Below are 25,075 nucleotides of genomic sequence, written 5' to 3'. Positions count from 1 at the left end.
CATAGTTGTTTTTTGAGCAGCATTTGGTTCAATGATTTCTCCCAATCTTGATTATCTAGGGGCACTTTTAGAAATACTGGCATTCAGAGTTTGAAATAATCATCTCGGTATAGACAATTGAATAGAGTTCAGAAAACTGTCTCTTTGAGAACAGACACTTCAAGAATTTCCATGTACTTTGGCAGGAAGTATATAAAATGTAAGCTAGATTATGTCTATCTTACTGATGATTGAATCAAAAGGAAAGGAATTAAATTCTTTTTATATGTACTAGGGAGATCATGGATTCTTGGTATCTCTTAAATCATGAACAGTGTGAGAATCTGATAGACCCAACAGAACATTCCTTCAGAAAAATGTTACACAAACACCAGCAATTCTGCATCTAGTTTCAGCGATGTTCACAAACTGCTGGAAACTCATCTATGTTATTTCATAGCAATCCGTGAAGCTCCTGCTTTAAAACTAACCTATTAAAAATTAACTGACGTTGATGAGGCTAGATCATTCTTCTGTCATTTTCTCCTTGCACAGAAAAAAGCTTGAAATTTTAGAAATCAGAGGTTACAATTTTAAATTTTCAGCTCTTACATGAAGTTGATATCACATCTATTCAGTGAGACAGGTTTTTCTATTATACTGGTCACTAGACAAGGATGGCTTAGGCCTGACTACTTTTATTTACGTGCATCTGATAGGTGTTGGGTAGACAAAACTTAAAATTTTAAGGATTTTTTTCAGCTTCCTAGAACTAACAGTTATATCCTCAAATCATAAATATCATAGGACTATTGTACTACTTGTGTGAAACTGCTTGCCTTCGTTGAACCTTATTTTCTTCTACTCTGGAGTTTGCACCACCAAACTCAACAATTCATGTTGGATTACTTTTATTTGCTGATACCTTCAATTTCCAATCAGAGTCTTATAAAGGGAAGAAGTTTGGGGGAAAAAATGGTCTGATCTGACCCCTCAATTTTATAGATGGTAAATTAAGCCCTCAGTTGGAGATTAATTTGCCTAAGGTCACATAGCTAGTGATATGCCTAGAACTTGGAGCCCTATGTTCCTTGCACTTTTGAGTGTTTAGATTATTTTTCTAAGCACTTTTAAAAGCAATTTTCTAATCCAAATTCAAGGATCTGCTGATGCCATTCTTACCTTTTGTTCCTAGACTCTGCCCCCTGTCCATTCTCTTCCTGTTACAAGTGAACTCAGATTCTGAACATTGCTCTTTTGCTGAGCCCCAGGGCTTACCAGATATCCTCCCAGCCCTTCCAAGTAGGTAAATTCTTGGTACAAACCTCTGGGCCTATCTTTCTTAGCCACTGTGGCCATCCCATTGCTGAAATACCAGGGCCAAACTACAACTCCACAGGCAGCCCCAGGGGCTCTTGGACCTACACTGGACTCTCCAGAACAAAGACTTAGCAACTTCAGGGGTTTTCCAGTGGTGGCACAGGCCAAGGTATTCTACTTTTCTGCCATCATGAACCTTGTCTACTGAATATTGCATGAGGGGAATGCTTTGTTCTCTCTCTCTAGAGAATATAGATGGTCTTCTAGGATAATCTTCTTAAGAAAGATAATAGTAACTTACAAATTTATCCACCTTCTCTATCGCGCAACTACAGCACCTGACTTGATGTTTAAAGTTTTCTTACCACCAGAAAGCAGAAACAAATAAAAAGCTGTGGATACACAATGCGCAGCAGTTAGATTTTTTTCCTCTGTGTTAAGAGACTATTGGGTAACCCATATGAGGGAAAAATATTGTTAAAACCCTTTTTAACATTATACACTAAAATTCCAGGGGGATTTAGAACTTAAACATCGTAAAGTAAACATAACAAAAGACATAAAAATAAATGTTTATCGAATTTGGGGTTGTAAATATTATTCTGAGTGTGAAAGCAAAGGAAAACGCCTTAAAGAAAAGCACGGACGAATATAACCATATACGTACTAACTTCACCGCAATAAAAATTACATATAAATAAAATGAAAAGGTAAATGTCAAACTAACCAAGCATTAATAGCTTCTCTATACTAAGGCCATAAAACAAAATCAAGGTCATAAACGAGCAATCATAGATGACAAATGGCCAAAGAATATCAGATACTGAGCTTCATTAGTAGTGAAATGAAAGCATATAAAATTGAGATGCCATTTTCCCCTATCAAAATAGCAAACATTTAGAAGATGATAAAAGTAACTTTGGTAAGGGAACTGGCACTTTCACACATTTAGTGTTGATGGGAAAATGATATAATCTTGCTAAACAGTAACTTGTCAATATGTACCAATATCATTAAAACATGCACACTCTTTGACCCAGAAATTCTAATTAGGGGTGTTTATCCTCAGGAAATTATGAGAGATGACAATTGATATTTATGGACAGAATGGGTATTTAAACATGATTCAATGACTTTAATATAATTTGCATTTATATAGTGGGATACTACAAAAGGATAAAAATTCTCTTTTTAGTTCTCATGCCCCCTGATATGTTAGATCAGCTCTGGGACTGGGCTTATATAATCTGAGGGGGGGTGGGGAAAAGAAGGAAGTTCTATAAGCTTGTTCCCAATACTACCCACAGGAAGTTATCTGGATGAAGTCTTTCCTGCTGGGAATAAACAGAAGTGAAAAGGCCTTGCAGCTGAGTGGGAGGGAAGTTGGGAGGAAAGCATGAATTTGTAAAGGTCAGGGAACATTGATTTAGCCAAGAGAAAGTGCTCTTAATAGATTATAGGGTATATTTTAAAAATTGCAAGATAATGGTTATGCTAAGTTTCCAATTTTGTAAAATTTTGCGTGTGTGTTAGATCTACATTGGAAGAGAGCTTATTTTTTATTGCTTTCTTTTTTTTTTTTTTTTTTATAGTTTCCTAAGTTTTCTATTGTAACCACAATTCAGAAGACAATAGATGTTAATAAGAAGCAGGAGAGGCAGTCAAGGTGATTAGAAATTTCCTGGGCCTTACTTTGCTTCCAGAGCCAGGGCGAAGATGCCAGCAGCCAGGGGTGCGGAGGCCGACGTGCCCGTGTGGGTCTCGGTGCAGTCATTGTGCAGGTCGGCGCTTGTCTGGGTGGCAAACGGAAGGAAAGAAATGCAGGAGAACATGTGAGGAGTGTGCCCCTGTCCCTGGGGGTTAACCAGGGGCCGCATCTGCTACGGTCAGAAATCTCAGCTGATTCCCTTCCCTACTTCCTCCTCTAAAACCCAGGCGGATGTTTGCCATCTGCTGATATTTTAGTTCACTCTCCTCTACATGCAACTTGTCTATAATTCTGGCATCAGGCTGCCTTTTCTGGGGATGAAGTACTCCCACTATGAATATTTTCTCTTCTGAGATTCCCAAACGAAATGCTGTCTGTGAAGAAGGGACAGTTTCAAAATCACTGTGAATCATGCTGGCCCATTAATCATCAGGTCCATTGTGTTTAGTCTGGCATATTTAGAAATCCTGCCTCATGCAAAATTCCCTTTCACCTTCGGATTAACATTTGACTGCCTCCTCAGCACAAGGATGTAACCCCATCTGATGAGGAGTACTCGCACAAAATGTGTTCAGTGTGTATTTTGCGCTTGCTGTTGACATAATTTGATGGCCATGGGTTAGTGTCCATATTTGCACTTGGGTGAGAATGGTGTTTTTGTTTGTTTGTTTGTTTGTTTTTCAAATAAAAAGTGTGCTAGATTCTGATCTGGTTTCAAATTGTAAAAACTCCTCGGTAAATGTGTCCCATGGACATGCCACTTGGTTTCCCCATCTGTAGAATGAGGTTGACATTTCCTGACTCGTATTCTGAAGCCAAAATGAGATCCTATCTGTGAAAAAGCATTCTTATGCAATATTACTGCACATAAGGAATTACCCAGGCTAATTTTAGCTTAATGAGGAGGTTGCCAAGACTGAAGGGAGGAAACCAAAAAGACTTCGGATCAGGCTGCCTTAAGGACCCCCGCGGTGCTGGTTGAGCAAGCAGTCGGGCCAGAGGATTTCTAACAAGACACCCACCCAGGTTCCCGCATGATCATTTTTAGCTAGAGATTTCAATGTGTGGGAGGGAGGTGTAAAAAAATAATTTGTTCTATTATCACCTCCTTTGGCTTCCCACTTGGAGTCGCTGAATTTCGCAAGTTACAGTGGCACGGCTCCTTAGAGGGTTGCGGAAACCAGGCTGCCCTTTCTCCCTACTGACGCACTAAGTCCCAGAGCTGCCTGAGCCGAGGTTTGCGTAAGACAAAAGCTATGTTATTGCAAACGTCTCAAATAGAATCCGCCAGCTGGCTCTCCTGTGGCTGGTGTACCTAGGGAGGGATCTTCACAAGGACGGAAACTCTTCCTCCATGGCAGCTCACAAGAGGGACAGAAATGCTGACCGAGATGCCAAAAGGGCCTTTTTCTGGAAAGCGACTCTGGATACCCCCAGGGACTAGAGCAACCTGGGACTCTGAATGCAAGGGGGACACATGCCTGATAGGCCTCTTTCAAAGGCTCTCAAATAGGCCTGCCCTAAAGAATTCCTGGGGGGAACACTATTATTTGAGTAATTGAATATAAGGGCCTGAGAGGGAGGCCAGTGCTTTTAAGCTGAGCCTAGGGTTTTAACGTCTAAACTAGTGTTAGTTGCAGAAACAGGCAGTGTTCCAGAATAGTGATCTTGTATAAAAAGGAGTACTGACCTTTTTTTTTTTGTTTTGTTTTGACATGCCATTAATAGGAATTTTACACACATCCCAATATCTATTATGGGGTTCACCCACACTCTAATTGGATCATGACCTATTATTATTCTGCTAAGATTACAGTCTGCATACTTTAGCCAGTTGGTTCTTTCTGTATCAGGAGTTAAATTGGGGGCTATACGTTTTAAAATTAAGAGTACCTCTCTTTGTTCTCAGGGGCCCCGAATGGCCCTTCATCATTGTGCCCTTGAAGGGAAATCCAATAATTGCCCTTGGCAGTCTGACTCACGTAAGTGAAGGCACAGCCAAGTGTGGGCTGGAGATTCTCTGTGAGCACATAACCTTCCTGAGCTGTTTACTCAGACGCTGAGAAGTCCATCTCGGGGGAAATGGAGATGGTTATTTTCCTGCAGGTCATCCGTTCTTAGGAGATGTAGCTAGTATATGCTCTGTATTTTTATCATCTGCTAAAGAGCAAGTCAGACCATATCCCTGCTATTAAAGGATCAACAAGTTACAAGGGTGGTAAACCCTGAAATCTCCGTTAAGGCTATTTTCAGGGAGGCATCACACAAGCAGGAGAGACATTTGGATTCTTGGCTGTGTGTAATGACAACTTAGTGGCTTCTCAGGGCTGAGTTTAAAAATGACAGAGGCGCAACATCTTCTTGGCAGAGGCGTCATTATCCTTGAGAGAGAAGCCTTCCCAACGTATGCCAGCCTTTCAGGTTGAGTACAGTGTGAGTCTTTCTGAGTCATCAAGCTTAAGCAAATCAATTTTACCAAAGATACTGACCGAAGGATCTTGTTGAACACAAGCCATGCTCTCCTACCCAAGCAGAGGAGTTAGACAAAAGCAACATACGATTCGCTGGTCGGTGTAATCCCCGCTGCTGTATGAGGTGGCCAGGGTGGAGGAGCACTTCTCGGCGTACCAGGGCGACAGGCCTTGCTGCGAGGCGCTGCTGATGGAGATGGTGTAGATGCTGTCCGTGTAGCCATCGCAGTCACAGTCATCTCCTTGACGCCCCCCGTTCCCAGAAGCCCACACGAAGATGGAGCCCTTTCCTTGTCTCCCCTAAAGGAAAAGCCAGACCATATCAGATCTATCATGTACTGGGACCGCTGTCACATCCCAGTGAAATCCCCCATAAATGCATGCATGTAAGTTCTCAGAGATAGTTATTTGGAGTCTGTTTCCACTCTAAGTCCTCCAGCATCTGGTTGGAAATCTCACAAGACTGCATATTAGAAGCCCCTGAGCTGTGACTCTGCTAGTCTTCCTTCACCTGGACCCTCCCTGGGATGGTCTGTGTGAGTGCTTTTCTTTCTTTTCCTTACTGTGCCGATTCATAATTTGGCCTTTAGCACTTGCTCATATTTTTGCACTCGTCCCTTGGCTTATGTCACTGTGTTTGAATCTTTGAACTTCCTCTCTTTTTTTCTGCTTGAATCTTCTGGCTGACTGATAGAATGACAAAATCAGGCATTATTCAGATCTGTTTTGCAGCTGCATTAAAAGAGATTCTTCAACTGAATGAAGAGCCAAGGCTACTCTGCCTATGACTTCTGAATTTGCACTTTGCAAAGTTTCTACTTTTGTTTTATCCCAGGCAGAACAAGGCCTTAGAATCCTGGTAGGAATGCAGTATAAACAGAGCAACACCATCAAGGCACAAGTCTGCAGCAGGCCTTTACGAAATGGGAAGTAGCACGTAGCTATATTTAAGGATGTGTTTCCAGAGATTTGAAAGAAATCTGGGTAGTTGTTTACCTAGTATAAAAAACCCAAAAGCTGCAGTAAAATGAGAAAGGACATATTCGGAGTATTTTTAAGGTAAATATTCTAAGAGTAAAGAATCTCTGTTGGATGTCAGACCCAAATGGGGAGAAACTCTTAACCCTTAACTTCCATCCCTCTGAAGAATGATTTGGCTTTCTAAATGCATTTCAAATTGTAAGCAATGACAAGAAATTCAAAGCCATTTCTTTACATACAAATTACACGTCCTTCCAGGTCCTTCCTATCCAAATGGTCAGGTTTTATTTCAGGTGGGTCTATATTAAACATCTTACCTGCTTTACACCATATTCAAAAGCCTTCTGGGCTAGTCGGCCAGGCCCCTCCACAGTTTTTCCATCATCATTTGGGCCCCAGCTGGCACTGTAAATATCCACATGTCCGGGATTGAATCCAATTGAACTGGCTTCAATAGCATCAGTCACAATGCCATCCAGCATTCTTATGCCTGAATAGCAAACCAAAAAAACACAGAAGTTGATGTGAGCATATGCATGTAGAATGGCATCATGCTCTTAATATTCATTTTATTTTTATTTTTTAATATTCATTTTATAAAAGACACTCGAAAGAGTTAAAAACCAGGTAACCACTGGATGCCTCAAGTGCCTGTGACCAGGCTGCTACGAGCACAGAAGGAAGATACAAGTCACTGCCTCCATACGCTTTGTTATCTGCTCTTTAGAGATAACTGTATGCACTAAGCAGTGGCCATGATTGTTAATGATTGCAAAATGTGTCCCCTCCTTTGACCCCAATAACCTGAAAATGACAGGACAGCTTTCAGAAAGAGGCATCAAACAGCCGTCCCCTTACCTGTCCATGAGTACGTGTCCATGACCATGAATGACTATTGCCCAGCGTGTGCCATATGAAGGATTCTATATGGGACACTGTGTAGCTTGAAAAGATCTACCCACAATAAGAAACTAACAAATAGGGAAAGAACTCTTGTTTCTAAGCACTGATTAAAAATAACCCAGAGGCCATTCTTTTATGTGTTTGTCGAGAAACATTTTCAAGGAACATGCTTCCTTTTCTTGTGAATAATCTCAAGGATGAAATCATTGCCATGGATTTTGCTCCTGAGGGGGAATCATTTTTCATTAGGAGAAGGCAGATGTAGTAGCTCTTTGTACTTTCTAACAGGCTGTCACCCGTCATCAGACTCATGCATTCAAGAGCCAGGAAGGCAAAGGCAATTTAGACAGATACAGGCAGCTAGCTACCTGGTTATTCCTGGCTTCAGGCTGATAATGAAGTGCACAGCCTTATATTTGCACACTGCTATTTACTATGGAGCATAGGTAAAAGAACATGTAATTAACACAATTAGTGAAAGTCGTATTGATTAAAATAAAATTGGTTAAAATTTATTTGAGGAAAAGAAGATCCCAGCTCTACTTACTAGTTGTGTGATCTTGGGCAAGCCACTTAACCTCCTGTGCCTCAGTTTCCTCAATTTTAAAATGGGGATGATAACAGCTATGTGCATTGAGGATATACTCTATGCAGCTACCATACAGGTCTAAACGTACAGACTCCTTTATCTTTATGATGCCCATATGAGGGGATGCCATAATTTTCCCCATTTTACAGGTGGATTATAAATCCAGAAAGGGACAATGACTTGCTCAGGGCCACACAACTTGAAACTGGGGAGTTGGGACTTGAATCCCAGAAATTTGGCACCCAAATCCAACCTGTGAACTTACGGAGTACAGCACCTCTAATGTGTTGATGTGGTGCCTTATAAGTGAAAAGTATTATTGAAAATACATTTTGGGCTAGACCATCAAAGGTGGAATAATGAAAAAAAAAATCTCAGTAGACTTGGAATCAGGAGTCTTGTGTTTTAGTTCTGCATCGCCACAAACTAGCTGTCACCTTGAGAATCTTAACTTCTGATTACTCCTCTCTAAAATGAAGGGATCAGAAGATTCTCTCACAAACTATAGTGAGACACTTCATCATGACTTAAAAAGTGAATTATTTCTCTAGGTGATTATCCAATTTGTGCTTCTGCTTTCATTTTTTTTTTTTTTTAATTAACAGTACTTGTAAAAAGGGAAAAACGAAGAGCATTTTGACAATGCTGGTATCAAAGGGATCAGGAATGACACACAATTTGATAGTCTGTTGTATTAGAGATTCATTATATGTACCACGACGTGTGTTTACTTGATTTCTTAAAAGGAAGTCATAATCAAATTCAAGGTGTACTTAGGCGGAGTTTAAAGGAGTTTTTTGGTCATTGGCATATTCTACAGTTGATCTTTTTTATGTAGTTTCAAAAACAAACTAAACTCAAAGCTTATAGCCTAACTGTGAAAACCCAAGGTAGAGAGATATGAAAGGAGGAGAGACAATTATGTTCTCTGGGAGTCCCTGCATGTCCACTGTCCACCCATCTTCACATGGAATGCATCAGTGGGTTCTCTTGCCTTCCTGTTGGAAATCAGTCAGGGAGAACAGTAGCAAGAGTTGGGGGATGAGAGGAAAGTGAGGTACTCATTCCCTGGGATCCTCTGCCTAGAAGAAGCCCTGTTGTTGGATTCGGAGCCACATCTCCTGTCCAGTGGTTCTCTCCTAGGACCACAACTTGCTCTAGTTGCCACTGACCCTCTCCTTCCCCTTGCTCCTTTAGGCCTGAGGTGGTAACATCTGTTTTCATTAGTTAACCTTTATTTGTTTTACTTTACTCTTTTTTTTTTTAAGTTTTTATTTTACTTCCTGTTAGTTAACCTACAGTGTTCTATTAGTCAGGTGTGCAATCTAGTGATGATTTCCCTTAAGTCTTGTAACTAGTTCCTTTATTAGATTGCCCCGATGGAACTTACCATGTTTCCCCACAAAGACACTGACTGAAACAACTAGAAATTCTAAATCCGTGCTGTTAGAGACAACCTTTCACTTCTTCATGTAACACGTATGTATTCTTTTTTTTTTTTTTTAAGACAGTTATTTGCTATGAAATGAAAAAGGACAGAATTGAGAGGCAGGGAAAGTCTTTGCCTAAATTTACCTCCTCCTTCTGTTCCCTTAGCAAGCACTCAATAACAAATCCTTGTAAATTAGCACACAGAGAAAATTAGATTTGGTTCAAAAGTCTTTCAACAACAACAACAAAAAAAAAGTCTTTCAACATTACTGTTTTTCTCCCCACAAAAAATGTGTAGGCTATATTCAGCTATCACTTTTTAGAAATCCAGATTCATTGATTTGTTTGCAAATCACACTTAAATCCTACAGCATATTTTACATGGAATTCATTTCTTCCTCTGATTATTGAAAGCCCCCTCCCCCCTCATTCACACCAAGTGATGCAAGACTCAAATTGAAGTGTAAAACTCTGGGAACAACTCTCTGCTTTACCTCCAACTTTGGAATTGTATGCAACTCCGACCCCACACTTGTGATTATTTGCTTGCATGGCAATTTCTCCTGCACATCTGGTCCCATGTCTGAAGATTTAAAAATAGGAATTATAAAACATAAATGAGAGCAAACTGTTGTTTGCACATGAACCCATGGTACATGGTACATGGCCATACTAACTTTTTGTTAGCCTGTTGCCGTTTCCTTCCCATCAGTATTAGATGAAGTGTATGTATCAGATGATACAGGTACTGGAGCCAAAGTACATGATTCAAATTCCACCTTCTGCCACTGACTAGCGGTGTGACCTTGAGTAAGTTATTTGTCCTCAGGGATTTTGTGGCAAAACCATTAGATATTGCATGTAGAGCATTTAGAATAGTGGCTGGCATAATGTAAGAACTCAGGAAGTGCTAGCTATGGATACTATCATGAGCAACTCTGACACTTTTCTTTGAAATGGCTTCTGCTCCATACTTTTCAGTGAAGTGGCTCCTCACTCCCTGTCTAGTGACTTCCTTTGGAGTAGGTTATCCTGGACCAGTCCTAGTAGGATAAGTAGAACAGAATTCTCCTCTCAAGCCCTCTTCCTCTCCTCTAACCATACTCCACCAAACTAAAGCGATTGAAGTTTTCTGATGCCAAGGGGAGTTTGAGATTTTAACAGGACACTACTGGCTAATTGGGAAACCAGGCCCTCCTGCAACTCTGATCAGGGCCAGAAGCCTGAATAAGACTGGTTGTGCAATCAGGCAAAGAGAGCAATTTATGATTTCCAAGTATCTGGAGGGAAAAGTCCATCTCTAAAACAGAGCAGAGTCCACCATTAAAGCATCAATTCTGAAAATCTGGGAATAATAAGCATCTTTTCCCACACCACCACCACCACCACCACCACCACCACCACCACCACCACCACCGCACCCCCCTCCCCCGACCTCAGGAGAGTCAAAAGTCAAAAGTACTTTAGTTTGAATTTATTTCATGAGTTCATTCCATTGTAGAGTACCTGGGAGCAGGGTAAAAGCTGTTGGTGCTTTGGTGGAGCTCACATAGGAAAGGGGAAGAGTTAGTTCTGAGCAACACGGTCAGCCAGCTACTTTTAGGCATTACTACACTGGACCTCTATTACTCTAGCCCAATCTAGAATAAATATTCTAAATTGACTATCCAAAATAATCCTGTTTCACTTTTTTTTCCCCGCTAAAGTACCAAAGATGATTTTTTGGTCTCCTTTTACTAAATGATGTTTCTGTTTCTTCATGTTAATACTGGAGAGGAATCCTAAGTCAAAACAATATTATTATCTTTAATTCATGGTCTTTCCTAATGCAGCAGACATCTGCCGCCTTTTTTTTTTTTTTCTCCTAGCATTTTCTCTTTTAGGGAAGTAGCTCTCCCTCATTCTTTGTGATTCTATCATGAGGCTCCTCTTCCCAGACAGCTTTCAAGGATTGTTGCATATTCTGGGGAAGAGAATTCTATTCTTTCTCTAGAATCTTCGGTTTTAAGCTCCATATGAGCCATGTGGATCTTGCTGCCAGGCGAGGTTGTTTTTTTTTTTTTTTTCTTTAGAATAAAGCTAATTGGAAGCAAGCAGCTAAGAGATAGAGAATGATTGGGGTCCTAGTAGCATATTTGAGAGCCTGATATTGGAATGCCTGAAGCTAGACTATATCTTAGGTAATTTTTTTTTTAAATCCTCATTTTACGGAATCTTTGAGTTAGGATTTTCTCATTTGAAACTGAAGCTACCCTGACCAACAGACTCATTCTCTTGAGAAATGGGTGCACACTGAACGCATAAAAGGACTCTTATGCTTCTTTGATAGATTAGCCCTCTTTGCTTTTGTAGAAGGAGAAACTGAGATGTCACCCTCTGGGAAGTAGTTCCTAGAAGTCTCCACTACCAGTATTTCCTTTTACACAGGATAGGAGATAGGGCCAGGATAGCAGAATCTGCAGCCTGAGCCAACAGAATCAAACTGTTGGCAGACATCCCCAGCACAGCACCTCTGTCCTAAAAATGATGCAATGTGACACCACCTATTATTTATCTCCCCTTACAAACTGAAAATTATTTTCTTGAAAGGTGCAGTAGGATCACGGCACAAAAAAAAAAAAAAAAAAAAAAAAAAGGATTGATATTTTTCCCTCCTCTTACCCTCACTTCCCACCTCCACACCTTGAGAAAAACAGAAGGCTTTATCAAAGTGGTACTATGTCATTCTTTGTAGACCTGCAGTTTTTTTCTTTCCTTAAATTAGGCTCTGAGATAAAAGAACCCTTTATTATCTTAGAACAATGGTAGTAACTGGCGTTTAAACAAATTGATTTTTTAAAAATTATTCTACAAGATAGTTTAAAGACTACTATTATCCTGGTTAAAATATCCTTGTGACACATGTTATTTAACTAGAAAAATAATCTGTAAGTGGTATTGAAATTCTGAATATAGATTCATGCCAGCTTAATAGTAAGAGTTACCTGCACTTTTGAGATTTTATTATTTAGCGATTCCTCTTTTGATTTGCAGAGGAGAATTCAAATGCAGCTCTAATAATCTCATTTACATAGTAATAAAGAACAGCAGCAACACAGATAGTTGGGAGAGATAATGCCCTTGGAATTGGGAGATAATAGGTCTCTAACTGCTATAAAGTCCAAAACAAAATGGAGCCATTCATTTTCTAAACCTAAGGTATTTATTTCTGACAACATGCTAAAAGAGTAACTACTCTTTATTATGCCTTTTGATAAATGATAGGGTTGCTAACTTTTTGGTTGATAGTCAAGAGGACCCAGAGAGGTAGTTACTTATTGTGTAATTTTCAAAAAGCAGGTTCTAAATTGGCTTAGAAAATGGACTTGTCTCTGACTCTGCTCCTCTCTGATGATATTATTCTTGTCATGTTGATTTCTTACTGAAAGGAAGTCTTAGTTGTTCATCATCATCATCATCATCATCATCATAGCAAACACAACTTTTTCTATGTACCAGACACCATACAAGCTAATTACATATATAAACTCATTTAATCCCCATAATAACCCAACAAAGTAGCTACTATTATTACCCCTTTTTAATAGGTGATAAAACTGAGGCACAAAAGAAGTTAAATAATTTGTTCAAGGTCACCCAGCTATTAAGTGGCAGATCTAATATTTAATCTAAATCTAACTGCAAAGCCCATCCTCTTAACTGTTTGGCTCTTCACACTAACTCTCTGCTATGTGGGAGGTCTATGGTAGGCACAAAATAAGTACTATTATATGGGCTACTTCTTTGAAGGCTTTGGAACTCTGTGAATTGGGGGAAATGTGGCTATTCAATTGGCTATCCAGTATTATGAATACAGGATAAAAAAGACTGTTCCCTTTGGAGGGAAGGAAAAGAGATATCTGAGTCCCTCATCTCATGAGTGCAGAAACTCTAGAGAATATAATTTCACCAAGTATTCAGCTATTATGCAACCACAACACAATTTATCACCTACACTGGATCCTGGGGCCAGACCTAGAGGACACCGCCTAGGAAGAAGGCTGACACATCCAGCTAACAGTCTCCTCACATGCACCCATACAGCTGAGAGCAGATTTCCCTTTTGGTCTCGACCAAGGGAGTGGAATGAGAGTTGTCATTTTTACTTTATTCTAACTTCTTAGAATAAAGGCCCTTTTCTTCCAAGAATTTATTGCCCATTTCCTTAGGAAGTTCTGTTCAGAAAGGCAAGTGCCTCGTCACCCATTTTAGGAGACAAAATGAAAAATAGAGGCAGAGAGAGGTAAGTGATTTCCTCAAGGTCAGCTTCTATACTGAAAATTGACAAAGCTATGACCACGAGCCAGGCTAACATTACAGGGTCATGCTCCAAAAGAGCGTATATTGCTCCTGGTCCTGCAGTGCACTGACTCAGAAATAGGGCTGAAAATGTGTCTGGGTTTCCTGCCATAAATTCCTGAGACTTCCCACTTTCCTCCAAGGGCCAAGTGATTTACAGAGGAGTGGTTTCCATTGTATTGTTACTAGAATATTCTAACTCCTAAGCAGTGTTTGTAGTCAACCCCTTTAAGAAATAAGCCTGAGAAGTAAATGGCACTGAAATAAGCAGTATCTTGGAATCCTCCTCAAGCCTCCCTATCTCCCCAAGGAGGAAATATACACCCAGAAGTTGAGGCTAAGTGTATGAGCTTCAGCCCTCTTTCTGGTGTTTGTTGGACCTTTGGTGGAGTGAACCATCCAAAGACACAAATGTTAGGTCAACATTACTGCACCAGCCACATGAGAATTTTGAGTGAGAATAGTGAGAAGGAAGAGGGAAAGAGGGGGAAAGAGAGCAAATGAAAGAAAATTCAATTAATCCAAGTTGGATAATAGTCCAAGAGAGAAAGCCATATAGAGAGAAAATGAAAGCATTTCATATAGAATCTTTCCATCCCAATTGTAGCAACAAGCCCTAATTTTGCCTTGGCTTTGATCTATTTTGGTGCAAGTCTCCTCTGGGTTGAGCAAATGAAGAAGAAAATATGAAAGTCTTCTTGAAGTTATGAGACACATCGCAAAAGATGACTTCTCACCTGGATATGGGCACTTGAGAACATGTGGCTGGGAAAAAAAGGTTAAAGTCTCTTGCCTCTCGCTTTTATTTGGCCTTTTGCTTTGCCAGTTCTGGCTCTTGGGCTTCCTTATCACATTGTGGTTGCTAGGGAGAATTATTTTAGGAGTCAGAAGATATTCTTTTTCTCCTCCCTTTAGCCTTACAATACTCAGCAGAAACTCTGAGAGATATTGCTGACTAGTCCATTGTGCCCAGAAAGTGTTTCGGATTTGAGGACCGGGCCTCAGAGTACATCTCTGTTGTCTGGTATCTAGCCATACTTTTCTGAGGGAACTGGTAAGCATGGCTGTGGCCACCAAAAGAAGTCATGAGGATTTGTCATCATCATCTATTTTTATTTTCATAACTAACATCAAATATGTGCTAATAATAATGATTCATAGAGGAATTGGGGTTAGAGAGGATGGGCTGGAGATTTTACTCTTTATGACCTAAACATTCTTTCTAAATCTATAACTATTCAGTATCATTTGAGAAGAGCATTTCTTAATATAAGAAGAAAGTTTAATTGAAATATGGCTCCATAAGCCAAAAGAAACATAAAAAGAGAAGCGTTGGATTCTGTTTTAAAAGCAACAAAATATTGTGGTATGGATGGTGTGCATGAAAACTTTTCTAAGAGCTGAAATGCGGATCATATTTATAGTGTAATTTTCTCAAATAAGATAAAAGCATTTTAAAGTACATATTCCCCCCAAATCCACATTTACTCACTTGTTCTCATTTGTGGGATCATAACGGGGAAATGGATCATGGTCATTATCGTTAAAATCATAACTAGCCTCTGGATCCTAAAGAGACAATAGAAATAACCCTGTAGCATCATTTTTTAAAAAAGTAGCACTTCCCAAGCCTTCTACCCCTACCCCCTCTATTCTGGCTGATAGCTCAAAAGTCTGCATTTCAGAGTGTCTGGCCCAGTTGCTGATCATTTATTATACCTATAAACCAGGCATAAATGATGTACACAGAAAAGTGAGCAAGCATCCAATTCTCAGTGAATGTTACCAAACCTATATAATTCTTTGAAACTCATAGGATATTAGAACCAGAAGGAATCAGAGTCTACTTAGTTCAACAATGTTATTTTTCAAGTGAGAAAACAGACTCATAGAGGTTGAATGACTTAACTAAGATATAGAGATAGTTACTGACAGATACTCAACTCTCTTACGATTATAGGAGCAAATAGGTGACTGTGGGGTGGGGCTCAGATCCACAGTGATCCTTTTCAGCCTTCCCAGTTACACTAAATAAACATGTAATTTTATTAAAGAGAGTGTGCTTGAAATTTAAGACAAGTTTCTAGGTCCCACCTCCTTTTCCAAACAGATTGCTACACTTAAACATTTCCAACTTAGGAATTCTATTACCACTATTGCCTCCTCTCTACATTTTCCATATCTTTCAGTAAGATTATTGAAAGATAATCTTTTAATCTTTTTTTTTTCTTCCCTTTTCCTTTGCTCTTTAGCTGGGGAACTTTGAATGAATGGAAAGGATGAAAGAAAAGGGACAATCTTAAAGATGAAACACTGATCTAAAGACCTAAGATAATCATGTGCAAATTAACAGACAAGTAAGTAGTTTTCATTTACTTGTTTTCTTTTCTCAGCTTGCCATTGTTGCACTATGTGGTATACATTTTGAATTGGCACAATGTCAGAGATATTCACCTATAAAGGATGTGAGGAAGAAAACTGTAAAAATGATCTCAGGCGTTATTCCTGATTTGATGGCTTTAATGCCCCAAATACTGAGTGATGTACAGTCTGAATGGCTTTTAATAATTTAGTTGGTATAGGTGCCTCCCCACTTCCTCAACACAAATGCTTTTGTAAAATCCTTGGCTCCACTGAATGCTTTCAGTACCCACTGATACAAAAAAGCTCATATGCTGGCAGGAAGGTGAGGGAAGAGCAAAACCTTAGCCCATGATTCTCAGGGCCGGAATTAGAGCACTGTTCCATTTGAGCAAAGGAAATCCTTGTCTACGTGTCTGTGTAGACATCTCCCTAAGTTGCAGTCATGGGAGGGCCCAGACTCACATAATTGGCATAGATGTCTGTGTGATTCCACTCCAAGCCATCATCCAGTACTGTGATAACAACTCCTTTGCCTGTGATGCCTTTTTGCCAAACAGGTATCACATGAAGATCCAGCTTGGGCAGGGCTGCAGTTACCCTAGTATCTTGCTGGTAAAGGAAAACAAAGAATTGACAAAATCATGATTTACTTGTGCAAAATGAGAACTGAAACTCTAGTCTGAAGTCCCATCTTTTTTTCCCCCTAGGTCACTCTACTTTTTAGAAGAAGGTGATTAGGTGAAATAAAAAACAAAGTTGATGGTAGGGCCAAGTGAATCATCAAAGTACTGTTCTTTTCCCAGTTGTTCCACTGGAAAATCACTTGAAAGGATGAATCACTCTGTGCCCCTTCTCATTGAGCTACATAGCTTCTAAGAAGTTTATCCCTAAGTTTCATTCATTTGTAATGACATGCTCAAGCTTTTTATCTACCAAAGTTCTATTTGATGTTCCATGTTCCCATCTCTCCCCAAATCCTGAGCCTCCCTTGCCATACTGAACTCACTTAATAATGTCTGGTTCCCAGTCATTCATGGATGTTTTAATAACTTTTCTAAAAAAAAAAAAAATGCAGAAACTAGAATGCCCAGGAGGCTGCTGTCTCACTAGAACTTGAAATTTAATTGCCTATTTCTAAGTATGAGTGATTTTTTTTTTCAAGTATGGGTGATTTAGAGAGCAGGTATCTATGAGAGGAGACCTGGAGGTTTCTTTTTTCAGATGAATTTTCTGATAGTTAAAGTGTATGGGACTATAAGGGAGAAGAGCTGGATAGCAAGGGAATAGAGAGATGAACACATTTCCAAGCATGTGAAAGAGATGCCTTAGAAAATTGCCAGGTTTCTGGAGAAAGGAACAGTAAGAAATTTATAAATAATAACAGTCAAAAGTGTCAATGAATAAATTTCCCCATGGCTGATTCTCCTCAGAAAGAAGTAGGGGGAAACTGTGCTTGTTTTTTTTGTTGGTTGGTTGGTTGGTTGGTTGGTTTTTTTAAGATGTCTTCATTCGGGGCCCCTAGGTGGCTCAGTCAGTTGAGCCTCTACCTTGGGCTCAGGTCAAGATCCCAGGGTCCTGGGATGGAGCCCCAGGTCCCCAAGTCAGGCTCCCTGGGCAGCAGGGAGCCTGCTTCTCCCTTTCCCTCTGCCCCTCCCCCTGCTCCTGCTCACACACACTCTCAAAGAAATAAAACTTTTTTAAAAAGTTAAAAAAAGATGTATTTATTCACTATATATATATATATATATATATATATATATATATAGAGAGAGAGAGAGAGAGAGAGAGAGAGAGTGTACATGTGAGTAGGGGAAGGTGCAGAGACAGAGAATCTCCAAGCAGACTCCCCACTGAATGCAGAGCCCAACCTGGGGCCCATTCCACAACCCATGAGATCTTGACCTCAGCTGAAATCAAAAGTTGGATGCTCAACCTACTGAGCTATCAAGGTGCCCCAGTAGGGGAAAACTCTTAAAAAAAAAACTTACTAGCGCAACATGAAGCTAAATCACAGGAGGTTGGAACTACACATAGATATTTGGACAAAGCCAGAGAAGATTCCCGTGTCAATTGCAAGAACAATCAATCACACAGTGTGATGGTTAAGAGTATGACCTCCAGAGCCATAAATAATGGCCCCACCACTGGTAAACAGATAACTCTGGCAAGTTACTAAACTTGCCTATGTCTCTGTTTCTTCAGCTTCTAAATGGGTATAATTATTGTATCTACAATATAATGTGAGAAATAAAGGAGTTAATTTATGTCAAACACGTAGAATAGTATTTGACATATAGTCAATACACAAATGTTAATGAGTCTCTTACACTGCAATGAGCAAGTATTGCCTAGGTTAAGAGAATATCAAGAGGAATTGATCCCTTTTCCCATCCTTTATACAACAAAGATGTCTAAGCCTTAGCTTAGGATTATCATGAAAACTTATCTTTTGTTACGTTCTGAACAAAACCCACTTCTATCAACAGGTATTACTGCCATGAGGCTTAATATTAAAATGGAAGGGAAAACACTCTGCAAGCCAGAAAGAGCACTTTAAATTTTTCTACTCAATGCCCACAGACCAATGAGGATTTGGTATCTTAAAAGTAAAATAGTTTGCAAGTCTAGATATCTGCATGTAGATGTATTTATCTCTCCTTGTGTTCCTTCCTTTAGCTTAGTTCAGAAATTCTCACTTCTTAGCATGTAAAAATTGCCATTCATTATACACACACACACACACACACACACACACACACACACAGAGACATACTGAATCATGTTCACTGTACCCTTTGGGTGATTTAAAGGTTCTCAAGAGTAACTTTGACCAAATGTGATTTTTTCCATGATTGCTGTTTGTGGAACTCTTAACTTGCAAGACATGATTCTTCTGCATTTACCTCAGATAAGCTTAAGAGAAGAAAGTAACAATCTTTCCTCTCATAGCAACTAAAGATCTGTGGTTCAGACACTTCCACCTAGTAAAACAGGAGATCCAGATCATGGAAGTTCCCATCAGCCCTAATCTCCAGGTAACATAGCCCTCTATTAAATTGCTTATCATTAAAAAAATCTATTTTCCAGATATAACAAAATAAATAGCTCAGGTCGTATACAGTCCTTCTGTAAGTACTTACCAAGTACCACTGCTGATTCCACATTGGATCATTGAAGAGATTTAGTGCTGAGTCTCTTAAAACTGAACGTTTACTTCTCTCCTTTTCATACTGTTGTTCAGCCCATATCACCTACAAGGAATTTTATGGCCAGAAAATCAGCAATAGTCACTTCTGTGTAACCGTCTTCCCTCTAACTGGCTCTAGTACCCTCCCCATCAGAGTTGAGGCAGCTCAAAAATGTTTTCGTTTGCAGACAAACTGGCAGCTCAATGAGAAGGGATTGCTCACTGGGGAGATGAATATTCCGTCTATTATAGTAAACTGTACCTTAAGGGGGAGGAGAAGGAGTCAGTGAAGTGATGATTCCCTCAAATTATTTACACTATGATTCCAGTGGAAGTAAAAGTTAGCCTCCTTTCATCAGCAAATGGACCATAATACTGATTTTTTATTGAGGTCTTAGTGTTTTGTAGCTGAAAATTTGTCCATTTTCATGGAATGAGTCAACAAGCTAAGAGATTCAAGAGACTGCTGCTATGGTGCTCTTACAGTTTAATTTCTTTTTATTCACTTGCAAAAGGTAAAAATTGCAAATGTTATGCAAGACAAGAAAGGTGCTGTGTCTTTGCAGATCAGAAAACCTGCTCCTCTGTGCTTCAAGCTCCTGCTTAAGAGTATTTAATATAAGAAACAGATCCAGGGTGATGAATGAGTACTACTGACCATGCACACTTACCATTAATTTAGTCTTATGTATTATGCAAAGAGATCTGACAGTACAAAAATTACCTTTCCAACATTTATAGCATAATCCTATTATACTCGAGATCCTGAGAGGGTGAGGGACTACCTTGTCGTTATATTCATTATGAAATAATACCATGCTCTCATTTTGCTGGGCAACATGACTGTTTCCTACCCAAAACATATTCTCTCTGTTGTACACTTCATGACAGTTCAGTGTCTGGTGGGGTTAGTTAATTGTGAGAATACTCATGAGTCAGATCCAAAAATAAAAACTAAAAAATAATTTGTTGCTAAAGGATAAAACCATCCACTAAGACTGTCCTGAATTTTCAATCAGAACGTCTATGGCAAACCTAATATAAATATTGGGAGGGACTTAAAAGCTAGACATTAATTGCTATAATTTATTTTTAAAGAACCTATATGTTCAAGCTTAATTGTTTTGGCTTAAAATACCTCAATGCTTGGAATATACTGCCTGTCATCTGAGTTAGTCTTTGGAAACTGGCTGCTAGGGAACAAGTACTAATCTTTGATAGAGAGTCTTTTACAGTTGGAGATTTCATTAACAGACTTGTAAAGATAGCCTATTGCTGCATTTCAGAAGGCTATTTTGAAAGAATATTATCCCCCATTTAAAAAAGAGCAATAAAGTGAAAATCAAAAGCAATTTTTAAAAAATGGAATAGAAGAAGAGGCACTCTTCCATCTGATCAGATAAACATTCAGTTGTTGGAAACAGTGTTCTGATTCATGTCATTAACTCCAAATCCCATGCTAATCTCTATAAGAGCAGACCAAATGGAATAGAGGAAATTAGTGGTATCTTTCTATTATATATAAAATAGGTACCATGTTCTTAATTGTAAATAATTCTTTCAACTTGGGAAGAGCAGTAAAGATCATCTAGTCCAACTTTCAACTGCTAGCTTCTATGGGTTCTAGGATTTTTCCTTAAAAAAAAGTTATCGTGGGGATAATTTTTCATAAGATTGTATAGACTCCTTTTTTTATGAAGTTAATTTGGAGATTAAATTCTTAGTCTTTCTTCATTATCATTTGAGATTTTTGCCCCAAAATCAACTATTAAAGAAATAGCTAAAGAATAGAACTGGGCCATCTGTTCACTTTAGTGAGATATTTGTAGTAATAATCACAGGTATGGATCCACTGTGACCAATTTTCTTCTGTGAAGATGAGAAGGGAGGTCAGTTTGACTTCCTTGTGCATCAATGTCAGGCATACATTTAGGCAGACAAGGAAATCTCTTTCTTGTTTTGCTCAAGGACTAAGCCTAGCCAGGATCTTGGAAGTTGTCCTACTTTTTCAGAGCCCATGCAATGAGTCATCTGCTTTGGGATGGCAAAAGGAAGACTTCACTGGACAAGAAACTTTTCAACCAATGTTGAGCCTCTGATTCAGTCTCACATCTAGCCATGAACTTAAGTAAAAGCCATGGGTGCACAGCAGCTCTGGTTCGCTGTCCGTGGTCCTGACACAGCCTTCTTTGCCTAGGTGTGGTTGTTGTTTACCCAGGTCCGGTCATTCCCTACCCTGATACTTTGCCTTTTTATTCTCTCTTTTAAAATTCCATTAGATTCAGAACAAATCAAATTGCAAATTATTTCACAGGGTTTATAAATTCCATGTCCTTTCAATAGTTTTATCACCTTTCTGTCACTTATAGTTTCTTTCTAGCAAGTTGAAAGGATGTGTTCTATCTCTCACAAAGCTTCCATAATTCTCTGGAGTGTCCTAGGCAACAGAAATCATGATAACAGAAAACAGGCCAGCCAGGATAAATTTCTACCAATATGGCACATTCTTGAGAAAAGGCAACATGCGTACCCAAATTTCAATACTCCCAATATGGTCACCATTTCTATTGTTATGTATGCTGATCTTGAAAACAGACTTCAAAAATCGATAGGTACGCTAGATGTACGTTCAAATTGTCCTCACACTATTTAGCTATATTCATTCTAGACATTTCCTGCTCTTGCCTAATCATTGAATATATATACAAACCAGGATAAAAAGATATCATATGCTTTCAGTGAAGCAATACAATACTTATGGAAACACTTGGCTCATGAAGACATGGATTTAGAACTTGCTCATAAACTCTAGTGCCCCATATAATGAAACCAAACCGAAATGGCAAGATATGTTTTCAGTTATTCTGAAATGTTTTTAAAATCCATGTTCATATGTTAAATTTCTTTGGCATCCCCCATTGGACATTAAAGTGCTCAGTAAATAATAGGCATATAATAAAAGGTTGTTAATTGATTATATTGGTAAACATTTTATTAGAGCTGCCATTTAGTTTTCAATATTCATTTTCATGCTTTTAGACTGGATTTGTGAGCTAGTATTTTAAACATATTATATATATATTATATATAAAATGTTTAACTCAGCCTATCCAATCCAGTTATTATTATGTGCAGTGATAACCCTGTAGAAATAACAAACACTACAGATAATTGTGACCACAGTAAAAAATAATCATATTTGCAAAGTGCTTTTTGCTCTTGTTGGAAATCATAAAGCAGATGTTTGAAGACAAATGCACAACACTTACACGATCATCATCAGATAACCTCTTAGTAATATGAAGGGCACTCCTTCGAGACCTTCGGGGATGGTTTTTATGTTTGAATAAGTAGTGATTTTCAAGTGATCCAATCTATAAAAGAAAAATATTAAAATAAAAATCCACTTTCCAAAATAAGTATGTATGGATTAGATTGTAACCCGAGTAACTTAGAGACAGGCAATTTTTATTAAGCCCATTCTTTAGGAGGAAGACACTGATAGACACCTTCACTCTCTCGTGACTGTGTTGTGTGAGATGAGCTTACAATATCATCACTTTTGCTAATGGTATACTTGGGGGTTAGTGATACCTCTTTTTCACACATTTCAGAGGAACTACATTGGTTTTCCTGTGTAACAATACTGTGTAGGTACATTTCTTTAAAAAACTCTCTTTATCAAATTTATCCTATCAGAGAATAATTTGTGGAAAGCTGGCAAACCCTTTGGGTACTATATATGGTCAGTGTTACCTTCAGCTAAAATAACTTCTTGTTGTTATAAAATAGTCATTGAAATATAGTGATTAATTGTTATAAGCTACCAGTAGAGACCATTTGACTTTCCACTAGTTCAAGGTGTTCTATACATGGAGTTGGGGAGAGGGAAGAGTAGCCATAAGAAAACATCACCAATGCTTAGCTCTTTCTCCGTTATCAACGGTTTTGCTTCTGGTCACTTCTCTAATTCTATCTTTATCCCGAGGCCTTTGGGAGCTCAGGGTAATGATGCTAAATTACTGTAAACAAAGGGAGAGATAAACAGAATCAAGAAAGCACTATCAGTCTTTTCCAAAGAATTTTTATTTTAAAAATGTTTGTTAGTAATGTCATTTTAGCTGGAAATGGCTAGAAAAAAAATCTATCACGTGCAAATCATATGTAGATATAGATTTCCCCCCATTATTTCTTAAAGATTCCTGTGATCATTCCATCCCTTCTTTGAAGAGCCTACCAAGAATACTGATTTATTTTTTGGTTTGGAATGTGTGATTTTGAAAGTAATTCCCATAACGAATGGTGCAGGTTTGGATATATGTCTGGGGCTAACAGGTGAGAAAAGGAAAAAGGGATATTTTTGCTCTCTTACCCAGTCTTTTTCCACACAGTTACCAGTGCCATTCAGCTGCCCAAAAGACATAGGATCAAGTCCCCAGTTACTCCCGTGTAGGATGTGCAAGATTTCCATGATGCCCACAGTAGCTACCAGTACAATTCCACCTACTGCTCACACTCTCCTTAGATCCCAACAATTCGCTGCAGTTTCTTCTAAGCTGCTCTCTTTGAATCTTCCACCTGTCCCACAATCTGTTTTCTATGCCTTGAGTGCCTTCTACCTCTCACAGTGTTCTCCTGGCAACCTTTGACTCTTCTCCCTGAACCCTGTGCAAATGTTTCCTCCACTGCGCTTTCTCTTTTTTCACTCCTCTCCAATTCTTGTCCCTCTTAAATCCCTCAATCAACAACTAGTGAGATCCAGGTGCAACTTCTATTACACCAATTACATGCAATTCCAGTTATTTGTTACTAAAAATCTCTCCTTTAGCTTCTTGATTCCTTGAAAGTTTCTTTTCCTCCTATTATTCCTCAGCCCCCAAAACAGAGCCTTGGTACAGAACAAAATCTAGGCAAAAGCAAAAAGTCTTGGTCTGCTACTGGGACGCCGTGACCGGCTTTTCTGCTGGGCATTTTAAAGACAATTTGGATCATAAAATTAGAGAATGAAGCCTCTGGCAAGGAGAGGCGTATTCCCCAAGCGGATTCGATCTATGGAATCGCCAACGCCCACGCCGATTACTCATCCGTGACTTCAGCGGCATCTCTCCAACCACCTCCAGAAAAAAAAAAAAAAAAAAAAAAAAAACGCGCCAAAATGTTTTACAACTCCCTCCTCCCCCGCTTTGAGGCACACTTCCAAGGCAAGGGGCGAGGGCTTGATTCTGAGCCAAGGGAAAGGAAAGCTTAGATTAAAAATCATACCCCCTGGGGTTTCTCCCGGAATCGCACACCTAAGCTGTCACTCTAGTAATGCCTTACCCGCCCCCCCCGCCCCCCCCACCCCCAACTATCTATTAAACCAGCTCTCCCTAGGACAGGCAAGTTCTTATCAGAAACTGAAACCCTCGCCTTGGGGAAGCTATTAGGCATTTGGCTGAAGGACAGGAAAGAAAGAAAACCTTGCCCCCACAGTCATTTCTGCAGCTTGACCCTTCAGGCGGACTGACCCAGCGAAGTTGGGAAGCTCGGACTTTGCAAGTTCCCCGGGAAGACCCGAGCCTCCCGGCTGAGGTGAGCAGAGTTGGTCCCGCGTGTCTCACCCACCTCTGCTCCCGCCGGCTCCCCAGGCTGCTCCGCGGGCCCCCAGCCTCTGGGTCCCGAGTCCCGGCCTCGGGCGCTCTTCCCATGCCCTGGGCGTGCCCGAAAGGCTGCGGGCGCACATCGCCAAGCCCGTTTGACCCCTTTGCATCAGGACTTGGATCTGATGCTGCCATATTGAAAAAAAAAAAAAAAAAAAAAAAAAA

The 25,075-nt window shown here is 39.5% G+C and overlaps 1 protein-coding gene and 1 long non-coding RNA gene across 3 annotated transcripts in view; one reads left to right on the top strand and one right to left on the bottom strand.

Annotated features, from left to right (window-relative positions):
* Nucleotides 1-25,075, top strand: part of LOC144292971 (uncharacterized) — a 94,779-nt gene that overhangs the window by 6,095 nt on the left and 63,609 nt on the right. Inside the window, exons 2-3 of one of the 2 annotated variants that reach the window (XR_013360397.1) lie at nucleotides 15,973-16,077; nucleotides 18,571-18,674. This is a non-coding gene — a long non-coding RNA (uncharacterized LOC144292971). Of the gene's footprint in view, nucleotides 1-15,972; nucleotides 16,078-18,570; nucleotides 18,675-25,075 lie in introns of those variants that run through there. The other variant, XR_013360396.1, reaches the window with a different exon arrangement.
* Nucleotides 1-25,075, bottom strand: part of PCSK1 (proprotein convertase subtilisin/kexin type 1) — a 41,457-nt gene that overhangs the window by 15,528 nt on the left and 854 nt on the right. Inside the window, exons 2-9 of the mRNA XM_077864015.1 lie at nucleotides 22,541-22,645; nucleotides 19,225-19,335; nucleotides 16,547-16,693; nucleotides 15,213-15,289; nucleotides 9,877-9,965; nucleotides 6,777-6,949; nucleotides 5,566-5,778; nucleotides 2,992-3,092 (exon numbers count right to left, since the gene is read on the bottom strand). Coding sequence (XP_077720141.1) covers nucleotides 2,992-3,092; nucleotides 5,566-5,778; nucleotides 6,777-6,949; nucleotides 9,877-9,965; nucleotides 15,213-15,289; nucleotides 16,547-16,693; nucleotides 19,225-19,335; nucleotides 22,541-22,645 — 1,016 coding nt within the window. The remainder of the gene's footprint in view (nucleotides 1-2,991; nucleotides 3,093-5,565; nucleotides 5,779-6,776; nucleotides 6,950-9,876; nucleotides 9,966-15,212; nucleotides 15,290-16,546; nucleotides 16,694-19,224; nucleotides 19,336-22,540; nucleotides 22,646-25,075) is intronic.

This window comes from Canis aureus, chromosome 2 (genome assembly GCF_053574225.1).
Source record: "Canis aureus isolate CA01 chromosome 2, VMU_Caureus_v.1.0, whole genome shotgun sequence".
Lineage (NCBI taxonomy): Eukaryota > Metazoa > Chordata > Mammalia > Carnivora > Canidae > Canis > Canis aureus.
This window is presented reverse-complemented; position numbering and strand designations above follow the sequence as displayed.